Below are 12,687 nucleotides of genomic sequence, written 5' to 3' on the forward strand. Positions count from 1 at the left end.
TCGATGTATCCTTACTTAAAGATTATTCTATTTTTCACCATACATCACCCTGTTCATTATTATAAATTATGTCTTATTGTTGGTTAAAATAATTTAAATATGATCTACCTATAATAACAATTTGATTTATTAAGCTTTAATAATACTATGCATATAATTATTCTTATTTTTATTTTATTTTGATTTATTGTTGTTAGTTTTAGTTTTTATTAATAGTATATGTTTGTAATTTATGCATAGCTAAATGATATTTTATATTTAATTTTCCATAATGGCATTGGTGGGTGATTTTTAATTAATCACAGGGGTATTTTAGGCTAATTTTTATTATAATGGCAGTGGTGGGAAATTTTTATTTTTTTATTTTTCTTCGATTAATGTGGAAATTTCTAGGCCTTGAGAGCGAACATGAAGGCTCCGTTTGTTGGTCAAATAATAAGATAATAGATAAAAAAAACATAATCACTCAGTGAACAAAACAGTGGCGTGCTTCGTGCTTGTGCAGATTATACTGGCGCACCGTCTGCCTCCTAGATCCTGCACGGAGACAATCCGAGCTGATCGATGGAGTCATGCAGCCACCTCTGGCCAGAGTGGCACGCCGCTTGAATGCTCGTCGCGCAGACCCCGGATCCGAGCCCCGTACGGTTCCTCCCCCATGGGCAACCAGAGAAAGTTGAGGAGGCTCCGGGTCAGGCGGGGGCGAGCCGTCAGCCCGTGACCGTGACGCGCGGGCGCTTCGTTCGTTTCCACCGCCCACCGCCGTCACGGCGCCGGGCTGCTCCTGCAGCTGCGAGAGCCGCCGCCGCCGCCGGGCGGGAGCCGGCTGCAACGCGCTTGTTTCGGGGCCCTTTCTTTTTACTTGGACGTGGTCACGGAGTACGACCGGGTCCGACCGGTCGCGGGCGGCCTCCCCTGGCGACAGGACCGAGACGATGTACGCACAGGCACAGCTCCATTCGTCTTCCGCGGAAAAAACAAACAGGGCAGATGCATCAGCGCGCCCGCGGGGCGGGGGTGACTTATTTTGCGTATATATAGCGGCGCGCGCCCCCGGCTCTCGTCTCATCGCCTCCCCCAGCCAGCCGGAGACGCGAGCACCCAGAGCTAGCGGGCGCAGGAAGCCGACGACCATGGCTGCTGACTCGGGCAGGAAGCCGACGGCCAACGGCGGCAAGGCGCCGGCGACCAAGGCCTCCGACTCCGGTACGCCTCTAGCTCCTTCCCCTCGGTCTCTAGTCGCTTCCCGGACTCGATCGATCATCGTCTCGCGTAGCGTCCGTTCCGTTCCCTTCCAGAGGGGACAATTGGTTGCGAGAAGCTAGCAATCCTTCCGGATGCCCTCGAGCAAGGAGCTCATCGGAGCCGGCCGGCCCGGCCGCGGGTGGCAAAAGGGTACCGTATCTGACAAACACGGTAGTCACGGGCGCCTCCTGCTCCTCCAGTCTCCACCTCTCCGGGGCCATTGCCGGGGCCGTGATCCTTGTCCGGACGTACGCGCGATCGACGACGTCGATCGATCGACCCGATGCATGCACAGCACAGCACGGCCACTCGTTGGCCGCCGGCCGTCGTCTTGCCCAATTCGGGCGTTAACCCCGATGTCTAAAGACAGCCCGCGTGGGGCACGTGACCGACCGACGATGCATCCACGCGGCCGGCCGTGTCCGCGGTCGGAAGGCAGCAAGCTAGCGAGCGAGTAAATACTAGGACCAGCTAGTGTCGTTACTAGGGATGGGCGCCGGCGGTGGCCGGCCGCCGCCGCCGGCCACGGTGAACTTGGGACTCCCGGGCGGCGGAACAACTGTTCCACGCCGATTCGAGCGGGGCTCCGACAGCGACGTGCTGCCTCCGTATGCGAGTGCGGACACCGCGCTATAGCTACTAGCTTTCTTCGAGGTGGACTGTTCTAGCCGCTCCATTTTTTCTACAGCCTGCACCTAGTTGCTTTCTGTCCCACACGGCCTCGGCCCTTTACGGGCGTTGAAGATATATAGCGAGAAGGACTCGACTCAACGTACAATTTTTTCGCGCCGGACATAGTATATCAAGACTGCCGGGCTGGCCACACCTCTCTTTCTGATCGAAAACACACCATTTTCACCCCCTTTCGTCGCTCGCCTTGTCCGGAGCGTCAACGGCTTGAGAAAAACAGAGGCTGTCAGGCTGTGCATATGGTACAGCAGGGACCATCCAACCCAATGTTTTCTTTGGTACAGTAACCTTTTAGCATTCCGACCAAAGAATTGTTACCTCGACAGCAGTCTTGTCTCTATTTGAAATTTCAAAATTTTAATGTTGCAACTAGTAGCTACTAGCTCCCATGGAAAACGCTAGCTAGCTACTACACGTTATTTTAGTCAGCACTGCTTCGGAGTACTTGCTAGCTCCTAAATGCACGCCGTGATTGGCACGCACTTTTGACGATTAGAATGCTGCTACTCTTTTTTTTGGAGTAAGTAAAAAAAGGTCGAGGGTCCACCGATGGATGTCACCGGTGTCGTCCTTGTACTCATCTCGCGTCATGGAGCTGGACCTTCTGTGCTGCTGATTCGAGCCCTGGAGATCTCGAGAAGGACACTTCAGTTCCGCGCGCTCCTCCCCGTTTCTCGCGACCTGCAGCATCCCCACGTTGCTTTCAGCCGCGCTGTTCCTGTCCTTCTCGGCAGGCCAAGTGAAGATCGCCATGACATCAAGACTACATAAAGAATTCACAAGTGGCATGATTTGACTACGTATGAGAGAGAGAGAGAGAGAGAGAGAGAGAGAGAGAGAGAGAGAGAGAGAGAGAAGTAGCATGATCTGGGATTGAATATGTTTTTGTGTATCCGAGAGAAAAAAAACTAGCATGACTTGGGTCGAATATGTTTTTGGTAATTTGGGTGTATCTGAATTCTGAACACGTTGCACATCTGTTTCAAGAACAAACTTGCACACACACAGCTTCAGGAACCGGTTCCTCTGTAGTACTGCAGCGTGTCCGTCGACCGGTTGAAAAAACACGGAGGCGGAAGTGTACAATCCCAATCTCCAACATTTTCTTTAGAATGCTAATTGACTATAGTACCTTCTAATAACCTATTCAAGTCTTGAGGTTAAGAGCAGCATTCCGCATAGGGATGTTAATTGGTGACTCTTAGGTGTACCTTCAACTCTCTTTAGTTCAAAAATTTATACTAATTATTTAAATTGAAATTTCATTTTGAAAATTAGTATAAATTTTGAACTGTAAAGAGTTAGAGGTGTACCTAAGAATCACTAATTTGCACTCGTAATTGGGCACCAGTTGTTTGCTTGCTCCACCAAAGAATTGCTAGCTCTGTCAACGACAGTTTCGTTTTCAGTTGCTGTAACTGCAACCGGCCACTTGCCACGGCAGGGTCGCCGCCCCCATGTTCTTCAACGAATTGCTCTCGTGGTCTTGTTACAGCGTCAGGATGGCGGTTAACCGTTGATATAAAAGCCCATCCATTGCGTGGATGGATGCGACCGTTCATTGCTAGCCGCCGGCTTAAATTATTGGTATCTTTTCGGTCGCGTTTACTTTTAGGGTAAACGCCAGCATCCATGCCGATCACATCCACATCGACCTAGGCATCGGGCTACACTAGTTTACGGTAGAATGTAAGTTTTTTTTGTCATTTTTAGTAACTTTTATCGTTTACTGACAAAAAAATAAAAAAATATTTGGACAGAGAAAAAATTTTACAAGAAAAAAAATTAGAAAAGGTTGAATTTTTTTGGAAAAAAGATGGAAAAAATGACGGGAGAAAATCTGAAAAGAAATTTTACATCCAAAAATAAAAACTCAGGTAAAAAATTTTGTATTAAAAAAAATAAAAAGAAAACCCTACCGATGGCGACGGCGGATCCGCCGCGCGCCACCGGAGCGGCGCGGATTCGCCGCCGCTTCCCCGCTCCGCCGCCACGGATCCGCAGTGCCGGCACGGCCCGCCGCGCACTGCTGCATCGCTCCGCTGCCGCCTCCTCGCTGTTGCCGGCCCGCCGCACGCCGTTGCACCGCTCCGCCGCCTCCCCGCCGCTGCGCCGCTCCGCCCCGCGCCGCCGCGGATCCGCCTCCCTGCCGCGCGCTATTTCGCGGCCCCGCCGGGGCTCACCGTTCCGCCGGAGGGAGGTAAGAGATCCGGGGCCATGGGCACCTCCGCCCGGGCTCCACGGCCATGGGAGCCTCCGCCGGAGAAATGGAGTGGGGAGGGAAAAGAGAAAGGCAAGGAGGTGGGGAAGGGCAGAGAGTGGGAAGGAAGTAGGGGTGGAGTCGACCGTGAGTTTGGGAACTCAAGAATCAGAATTGGGCTAGGCAACTTGTACTACGTCGCTTGTCATCCTGTTGTTCTTGGGTACCTAGCTCTTTGTCTGTCTTTTTATCTGAGACACTGATACCAGAAGCACAGTAGCAACTTCCAGCCAACAAACATGTGGGCTCTAGCGCGATATGCAAAAACGAACGCAACTGCTGACTTTTATCAAAGATGATTATATGTAATGTCTTTTTCATCCATTATTTTTTCTGCAAGAAAAGGCTATTAGTTTTTTCCAAGGATTAATTCCAAGGTGTAAGCTTGACGGGATCGATGCTGACCTGTGTCTCTGTACAGGCGGCATCGCCAGGCGGCTCCCGCGCCTCGCGTTCGTGCTGCTGCTGGCGCTGGCGTACCGGCAGCTGCAGGCCCCGCCTCCCAAGATCCCCGGCACACCCGGCGGGCCCCCGGTGACCTCGCCGAGGGTCAAGCTCCAGGACGGCCGGCACCTGGCCTACTTCGAGTCCGGCGTCCCCAGGGAGGAGGCCAAGTACAAGATCATCTTTGTGCACGGCTTCGATTCCTGCAGATACGACGTGCTCCGGGTCTCGCCGGTATGCGATCGACTTGCTTGATGATAAGTGTGCCGCCATGGAATATTGCTGCTGCTGCTGTGCTATCTGATCTATGATCTATCAGGCTGCAGTAGCGATGAACTGAACTGAACTGAGCTGAGCTGAACGCAGGAGCTGGCGCAGGAGCTGGGGATCTACCTGCTCTCGTTCGACCGGCCTGGGTACGGCGAGAGCGACCCGCACCCGGGTAGGACGGAGAAGAGCATCGCCTTGGACATCGAGCAGCTCGCCGACGCCCTGGAACTCGGCCCCAAGTTCTACCTCGCCGGCTTCTCCATGGGCGGCGAGATCATGTGGAGCTGCCTCAAGTACATCCCGCACAGGTACAAAACTATAAATGCTTGCTTTGATCGATAGGTCTTCATCAGACGGTAGAACAGATAGATGCGATCGTTGTTTGATCGCCGTGGGCTAGCTGAACATTGCGAGCTCCATTGTTGCAGGCTCTCGGGGGTTGCCATCCTTGGCCCCGTGGGCAACTACTGGTGGTCGGGGTTCCCGGCGAACGTGACCCGCGACGCCTGGAACGTGCAGGTGGCGCAGGACAAGTGGGCCGTGGGCGTGGCGCACCACGCGCCCTGGCTCACCTACTGGTGGAACACCCAGAAGCTGTTCCCGGCGTCCAGCGTCATCTCCTTCAACCCCGCCATCTTCTCCCGGGAGGACATGGCCGTCATCCCCAAGCTCGCCCACCGGACCTACGCCGTAAGCGAGCTTATTACCGACCGGATCCTCTGCCTACCGCGTCTCTCGCGTTCCCCAGCCAGACAATGTTAGTTGCTCATCGATCTTGCTTATTTCTTGTTGTCTGCGACGGCGGCGTGCAGTACCAGGCGCGGCAGCAGGGGGAGCACGAGAGCCTGCACCGCGACATGACGGTCGGGTTCGGCAAGTGGAGCTGGAGCCCGCTGGAGCTGGAGGACCCGCTCCCGGGCGGCGAGGGCAGGGTGCACCTGTGGCACGGCGCCGAGGACCTCATCGCGCCCGTGGAGCTGTCGCGCTACATCAGCCAGAGGCTGCCGTGGGTGCGCTACCACGAGCTGCCCACCGCCGGCCACCTCTTCCCCATCGCCGACGGCATGGCCGACACCATCGTCAAGTCGCTGCTGCTCGGGGACGAGTGATCGAATTTAGTTTTGTTTTTGGGTGTAAAATGGCTCTTTGTAGTGCAGTGAGAATATGATGATCCTAGCGACATGTCGATGTGCATGATTGTTGCTCCTATATATATAGAAATAGAAAGAGAGTGAGAGAAATAATAACAATAAGTTACTTCCGCAGTCACTGAATTTTTCTTTGATCTCCTCCGTTTCGCCGTTGCCAACATATAGGGCTATTCAATTTCTAAAAAAAAAACAAGTAGGGCTATCTGTTGGACAACCTGCATTTCCGTTTCTTTTATTAAAAAAAAAGAGTAAGTGCTCGAAAGATCGCATGGATGGACCTGCAGGTTAGGTCTGTCACGTGGGCCGGTCTAGCCCAGTCATTCGACGCTGCTGAGTGAGGGTCCCACCTCGGTTAACCGTATAACCGAGCCCATAAGAAATTTGGCCCAATTAAACCCAATCCAACAGGCCCAAATACAAATCCTAGTGCTCTGTAGCCTCCACCGCCGGCACGCCGCCCCCAGTCCCCGCCGCTGCCGGTCCCCACCCGGCCTTCGGCTCCGGCGCCCGCGTCCGGCCTCTGCCTCCGCCCGCCGGTCGCCAGGCCGCCACGACCCGCCGCCCCCGACCGGCCGCCGCCCAGCCAGGCCGCCACCGCCAGCGTCCCGGCATCCGGCTCCCGCCGGGGCCAGGCTGCCACCGAGCGCGTCTCGTCTCCGATGGCGGCGGCCGCGGCGGAGGCCGCGTCGCGCCGCCTGGGTGCGGCCTTGCGTGGGATCTCCGGCGCCTGGTACGGGCGCCACATGGCCGCGGCCGAGCGCGCCATCCGCACCCGCCTTCCCCTAGTCGACCTCGTCCTCGAGGTCCGCGACGCGCGCGTACCCGCCTCCTCGGCGTTCGAGCCCCTCCGCCGCCGCAGCCCCCTGGAGCCCGATGGACGCCAGGTCGTCGTGCTCAACAAGGCTGACCTGGCAGACCCGTCCGAGACTGAGGTAAATCAGGCCCAGCCCTGCGCTGCACTTTGGGGGACATTTGACGGCTGGCTCTAGATTCTGATGTACGAGTGTTGCTTGTGGTGGCGCAGAAGTGGATGACGTACATGGAGAAGCAGAGGACGTGCCCGTGCATCACGGTCAATTCGCATAGCCGGGAAAGCATCAAGGAGGTAGGCAGTGTCGCTTGTCACGCTTGTTTATCTCACATTCTCAATAGTAAATATATTTTAACAGTTGGATAGGGTAGGTGATTTTTATTCTACTGAAGATGTTCATGCCTGACCGCGCTAGCATATTTTTTACTGTCACTTAGCTGTTGAATGCTGTGCGGTCGAGGATCAGAGAGATCAAGCGCGGCGAGAGCGATTGCACTGGAACGGTCCTCCTGGTTGGAATTCCTAATGTTGGGAAGTCAGCCATCGTTAATGCAATGCATCAAATTGGCAGGATTGGAGCGGCAGGTCATACATGCAGACTAGTTGTTGTTGCTGCTCTGTTGTTTCTGTTGCATCTGCTTTGCTTTGGTTCTGACCATGATATCCCATCATCTTAATTATTGTTGCCTGTCCAGAGAAGGGAAAGCTTAAGCATGCAATTGTGAGCAGCCATCCTGGAGAAACTAGAGACATAAGTGGATACAAGGTAATTTGAACAACTCATCTAGTATGTTGTAGGACGTGTGAAATTAAAATGTTGTTTTTCAAGATGGTTATATATCATGCCATGACAAGTTGATTGCTGCATTACTGTCTGCATCGACCAATAGTCCAATTTACCATGAAAAGGACAATGAGACGGAAGCATAGTTATTGTAGAAATGACAACAGTGCATATGCTGTTCAGGTCCCAGTATGTGCTAGAAGCTGCTAGTTCAACATGTTTTTGGCTTAGCAACCATCTTTCTGATAGTCAAATGACTTTTATATCTTACAAGGTTTATTGATCTACAAGGTTGCTAGTCACCCGAATATATATGTGTTAGACACTCCTGGTGTTTTATCGCCGAGATTTGCAAATGATGATTCTGGTCCCAGACTAGCTTTGACAGGTACCATTACTTCAAAGCTTCTTATTTCACCTACTCCCTCCGTCCCAAAATTAAGGCATGGATGTTTGTAGCAACAAAATCATAACCATAGGAAAGTACTTTTAAATGCCAATCCAATGGTATTGTTTTTTTAACCAAATTCACATTACATGAGCGTAATTGCTGCTCAAAATTACAATGGTTTCAATCTTGAAATGTGTGCACGCCTTATATATTGGGATGGGGGTGGGGCGTGGGGAGCACTTATTATTATCTGATGCATGCACACTCTTTTGCAGGAGCAATCAAGGGATCATTGTTAGATGAGTATGATATTGCACAGTTTCTTCTTGCAGTTGTGAACTCGAGAGAGGAATATAGGAGATGGGAGAACCTAAATGGAGCAGGGGATACCAATTCTAATGATAATGCAAATACCTCCAGGAGCCACAGCAAGAAAAGGCAATATGTTTCAGATCATACTCAGGTGAGTGTGTCAAAGGGTTTAGAGTTGAATGTACTGTAACTTGCATCCTAGTTTAATTGTTTGTGCAGCTTCTCGCTGCTAATACAAGCAAATTGTCATATTTCTAATGTTTGGATTCTTCCATGAGAAAGATTTAAAATTGTTGTTCCAAAGATTTGAAGTTGTATTAGCAGCATGTAATACTTCGATATCAAATGTATGCACATGCGCTGCCTTATTTGTAATTTTGCAGGATTTCATCGTGAAGGCGGTGCGCCAAGTGCTTTTGGAGACTATATCATCTTTTAAGGGCGATCTTGGAAAGGAAGATGAACTCAGAAGATTAGTAGACTGCCAATTTGTATCCTTACAGGAGGCTTTCAAAGTTTCCACTGAATCAAGTGAGGATGTGGGCAAATCTATAGCTTTGAAACTGCTCAATCTCTATCGGACTGGAAGGCTTGGCCATTATACCTTAGACCATGTGCCAGATGTTAGTTAGGCAGGACCTTGCTGCATAATTATGTGTTGTTCTCGCCAAAATGCATGTCACAGAATGATGCGTCTTGGCTCCCAACGTCCTTATTCGAAGCGTGCCTGGTAATGCCTGAAATCCTCTTGTACCGAAGCACCCAGCGGACACCCAGCGGAGCTCCAGCCGACTTGGTCTTGTCTGTCCAAGATTTTTGATGCTGCAAGTGGCAAAACGGCACATGAAATTCTTGTGTTTATCGTTGTTATATACTGGTAAACATGGCTAATCTTTTATTTTTAAAAATAGACAAATAGATGCTGCACTCTTACCATTATAAATGCCCACAGGAGAATATCTTGGTATTGACTAAGAGATTTACTCCTCATCAATCCATTGACTAAAGTGCATAAATAGACATTGCACACCGCCACAGAATGAAAATTGACGTATTAATAACGAGAGGAATATACTTATCAATGAGACTTAGATCGTCAAACATACAAGATTTCAGCACATGTGTGTACTGTATAACCACCTCCTTTGACCATTTAAGCTATTCATGGGTTACAGTTAATTAATTTTTTTATTGGACTAGTGTAACACTATTCATGAAGGTGTAGGTGCAGTAACTTTACCGAGCACCACCTCAATAAGTTGCATTGCACGTTCTGCTTGATCTAACTTTGGCATGCGCAGAGAAACTATGATGCACAACAAACTAAAAGTCGATCTTCTTTACCAATTTGTTTAAGATAAACATGTCATAGACAATTCACACTCTATCGAGTGTGACACCTAACTGCCCATCTGTACCAACATACACCTCCAAATCAAAAGCCTCTAATCATTCAAGTCTATATCACAATATCGATCCACCACAACCACCGCCAAATAATTCATACTCCCTCCTTCCTCGTTTATAAGGCACGGTGGAACATGGCACGGTCTTCCAAACGATACTTTGACCATTTATTTGTCATATATTATATCACTTATGATTATAAATTTATAATCATTGTAAACTATATTTGATGGCGAATCCAATCATATAAAATTTATATTATAAAAATTAAAAATTAATAGTTAAATTATTGGTCAAAGATATAAATGTTTGAATCTTGATATGCGTGTGTGCCTTATAAACGGGGAAGGAGGGAGTATCATACTACAACATCATCACATTAACAATTCAAAACTAGTAATTAACCATGCGCCACCACAATGGCTGATCTGATCACCACTTCACCAGCTGATTAACTAACTACCTAATCGTCCATCTCTGACAGCTTGGTCTTGGGCGGGCCGAACCTCTTCTCGAGCCGGCGGAGCTCCGCCGGGGAGAGCCCGAACGCCCTCTCGAGGACGCCGGCGCTGATCCCGGACCCGAACACGGTGGCCGGGATGCGCACGATGCCGGGGTTCTCGCTGTTGAACGTGCCGTACACCGTGGCCGGCTCGTCGCCGACGTTCATCTGGAAGTGCACCATGGCCCTGGGGAACACCATGACCTCCCCCTTCTCGAGCACCTTGGCGAAGATGCGGCCGCCGGAGTCGACGAAGCCCGCGTAGACGCGGCCCGCCAGGACGAGCGCCGTCTCGGTGGCGCGCGGGTGGTAGTGCGGCGGGTTCACCCCGCCCGCCGCGGAGAGGTCGGCGCGGGCGAAGGAGACGCCCAGGGTGTGCAGCGCCGGGAACTGCGCGGGCGTGACGGACACCCCCGCGAAGCCCGTGTCCGCGGAGAAGTTGCCCGCGGCGCGCACGCCGGCGAAGGCGAAGTCGGCCGCCGTCAGGTTGGCGGGGCTCCGGCACGGGTAGGACGGCAGCAGCGCCAGCTCCAGGGGCCGCCCGCGCCCGGCGGCGTCCGGCACGCAGTAGTCCTGCACGGCGTCGGGGTCCGCCGTGGCCGCCGCCGGGAGCAGCGCGGCGAGCAAGAGGAGGATATGGTGCGCCGCCATCCTGTGTGACTGTGTCGGTCGTCGCTTGGCTCGCGGTTGGTCGTTGATGCGGAGGTCTCACTCGTTGCCCGTCGGTGCGTGGTCACCGGTGTCTCGCATCAGCTAGTTTGCAGCTGCAGCTTTGCCTGGGGAGGAGGGCGATCGAGTGATCCCATCTTTGTACATACATATATATAAATAAATAGACATGTTACAACTCTATAAACTATGATATGCGACACACCGTCCTACGTGTAACGTGCTACTGTTAGTATTAGGTTACTGTTCAATAATCAGGCGCGTGCTGATGTCCAGTTGTTAAGTGTCGGCTTCTTTGAGATGGAGAGTGGAAAGAAGCAGGATCCTGCTTGGAACTGGACCAGGAGAAGCCGCGGGGGAAAAAAAAATGGCAGCTTCCCGGAAGTAGGGAGCAGAGTATTTGGACGACCTTGCTGCTGGCAGTGGCAGGCACCTTATTTGACTGGGGAAAAAAATCCAATTTCTTCGGTGAAGTCATCAACCATGTGCAATGCATTCTAGTCCAGCCAGGCTTCCAAGAAATTCCTGTATCACCCATTCACCCTCCAAAAGAGGGGGGGGGGGGGGGGGGGGGGGGGGGGGGGAGGGGGGGGGCAACAGAAATCAGGAAATGCTTGGATTGATGCCATTCTGTCCGATCATGCTCCATGCAGGCAAATCTCTCGATCAAGGCACCCTTTTGTGAACTACTAGTGCAATCATGCCACCATATCATCTGGCTATCTGGGCAAGGGCAATGATGCTTTCGTGGCGTAGCAGGCTCTGTCTGCCCGTGCCCGCCGCCAGCCGGAGCCGGGAGAGCTACTGCCACACACCACACTGCTCGGACATCTCGCTTCCAAGTGACGCTACTTGCTCGCTCTCCTGCATCATTGCCAGCACAAGGCAAGGTGATACCAATCGGTTACCCTCATTTTATAAGCTGAACTAATGAAGACTAGCTAATACGAGAAATTGGTGTTCATACACCTACTACTTACAGTGCAATTATGATTATACTCTTGTTTTTCTTAACTTTATAATTTTACCATTGCTATTCACAAGTTAACGTGCTTTTGTTCCTATTCAATGTAATTTTGCCTCTGTTTTGACTCTTAATTAAGAGCAAGATCGTGTTGACTTGCAAGTTGCAAATGAGCGTTTAGAGCGCTAGAACACGGTCACAGGTCACTTGGCCAGAGAGAGGCTCAGTCAGAGGGCAGGGTACTACTATAAGTGGGCCACCATAATTTGTGCACAACCCGTTGATCACCACGCTTACATTTCGGGTTATGTGGAGCTTATCTCCGTTTTGGGCCGTGGACGGGCCATGTATTTTGGGCTCAGTTCATCTCGTGGTGTATGGCATCATTGGCAATTATATAAAACTCTTCAAGCCTTCCCCAGTCTTCTTTCCCCAGCTACAGTCTCCAGCAGTGACTCAGCGGCGATTTGCATTCCCCCGCCGATTTGGCCTCCTCCTCGCCTCTAGAGCCCTCGCCGGCGTTGGAGGAGGAGGAGATTTGGCCGAATCGGCGGAGGATCTGTACAATCCCTACTGAATAGTATAGCTAGGTCGTAGGTTAGGTTACCGGCAGTGGCATTTCTTTGCATGCTGGTTCTTTTGTTCCTCAGAGCTGGCGCTGGAGTTTGTGGCGGCGGTGGAGTTGGCGGTTACCTCATCATCACTAGTGCCTTCTTCTTCAGCGGTGGTCCTTTGAGGATAGGTTGTCCTTGGGCGTCGATGAGTTGCCGTCCAAGTTGCTGTTCCC

The 12,687-nt window shown here is 51.5% G+C and overlaps 3 protein-coding genes across 3 annotated transcripts; 2 read left to right on the top strand and 1 right to left on the bottom strand.

Moving 5' to 3' along the window:
• Positions 1–1,050: 1,050 nt before the first annotated feature.
• Positions 1,051–6,178, top strand: LOC120655934. Its single transcript, XM_039933918.1, has 5 exons — positions 1,051–1,206; positions 4,617–4,873; positions 5,006–5,217; positions 5,338–5,599; positions 5,722–6,178. Exons 1-5 carry the CDS (start codon positions 1,134–1,136, stop codon positions 6,016–6,018), a joined length of 1,101 nt encoding a protein of 366 aa, XP_039789852.1. The 5' UTR covers positions 1,051–1,133; the 3' UTR covers positions 6,019–6,178.
• A 322-nt stretch (positions 6,179–6,500) lies between these two features.
• Positions 6,501–9,294, top strand: LOC120655935 (DAR GTPase 2, mitochondrial). Its single transcript, XM_039933919.1, has 7 exons — positions 6,501–6,992; positions 7,085–7,165; positions 7,309–7,456; positions 7,567–7,637; positions 7,947–8,043; positions 8,322–8,509; positions 8,742–9,294. The coding sequence occupies exons 1-7, from the start codon at positions 6,720–6,722 to the stop codon at positions 8,988–8,990; spliced, it is 1,107 nt and encodes a 368-aa protein (XP_039789853.1). The 5' UTR covers positions 6,501–6,719; the 3' UTR covers positions 8,991–9,294.
• Positions 9,295–9,670: 376 nt separating this feature from the next.
• Positions 9,671–11,092, bottom strand: LOC120655936 (germin-like protein 2-4). The gene is made up of 2 exons (XM_039933920.1): positions 10,124–11,092; positions 9,671–9,864 (listed from the first exon to the last, which is right to left on the bottom strand). The coding sequence occupies exon 1, from the start codon at positions 10,916–10,918 to the stop codon at positions 10,229–10,231; it is 690 nt and encodes a 229-aa protein (XP_039789854.1). The 5' UTR covers positions 10,919–11,092; the 3' UTR covers positions 9,671–9,864; positions 10,124–10,228.
• Between the last annotated feature and the right edge of the window lie 1,595 nt (positions 11,093–12,687).

Source organism: Panicum virgatum, chromosome 1N, assembly GCF_016808335.1.
Source record: "Panicum virgatum strain AP13 chromosome 1N, P.virgatum_v5, whole genome shotgun sequence".
Classification (NCBI taxonomy): Eukaryota; Viridiplantae; Streptophyta; class Magnoliopsida; order Poales; family Poaceae; genus Panicum; species Panicum virgatum.

Bases quoted from the DNA above. Each gene is read 5' to 3' on its own strand.
- LOC120655934 (XM_039933918.1), top strand. From the start codon at position 1,134: ATGGCTGCTGACTCGGGCAGGAAGCCGACGGCCAACGGCGGCAAGGCG. The intron at 5,218-5,337 runs GTACAAAACTAT...CCATTGTTGCAG, and splicing joins CTCAAGTACATCCCGCACAG to GCTCTCGGGGGTTGCCATCC. The intron at 5,600-5,721 runs GTAAGCGAGCTT...GGCGGCGTGCAG, and splicing joins TCGCCCACCGGACCTACGCC to TACCAGGCGCGGCAGCAGGG.
- LOC120655935 (XM_039933919.1), top strand. From the start codon at position 6,720: ATGGCGGCGGCCGCGGCGGAGGCCGCGTCGCGCCGCCTGGGTGCGGCC. The intron at 7,166-7,308 runs GTAGGCAGTGTC...ACTGTCACTTAG, and splicing joins GCCGGGAAAGCATCAAGGAG to CTGTTGAATGCTGTGCGGTC. The intron at 7,457-7,566 runs GTCATACATGCA...TTGCCTGTCCAG, and splicing joins TGGCAGGATTGGAGCGGCAG to AGAAGGGAAAGCTTAAGCAT.
- LOC120655936 (XM_039933920.1), bottom strand. From the start codon at position 10,918: ATGGCGGCGCACCATATCCTCCTCTTGCTCGCCGCGCTGCTCCCGGCG.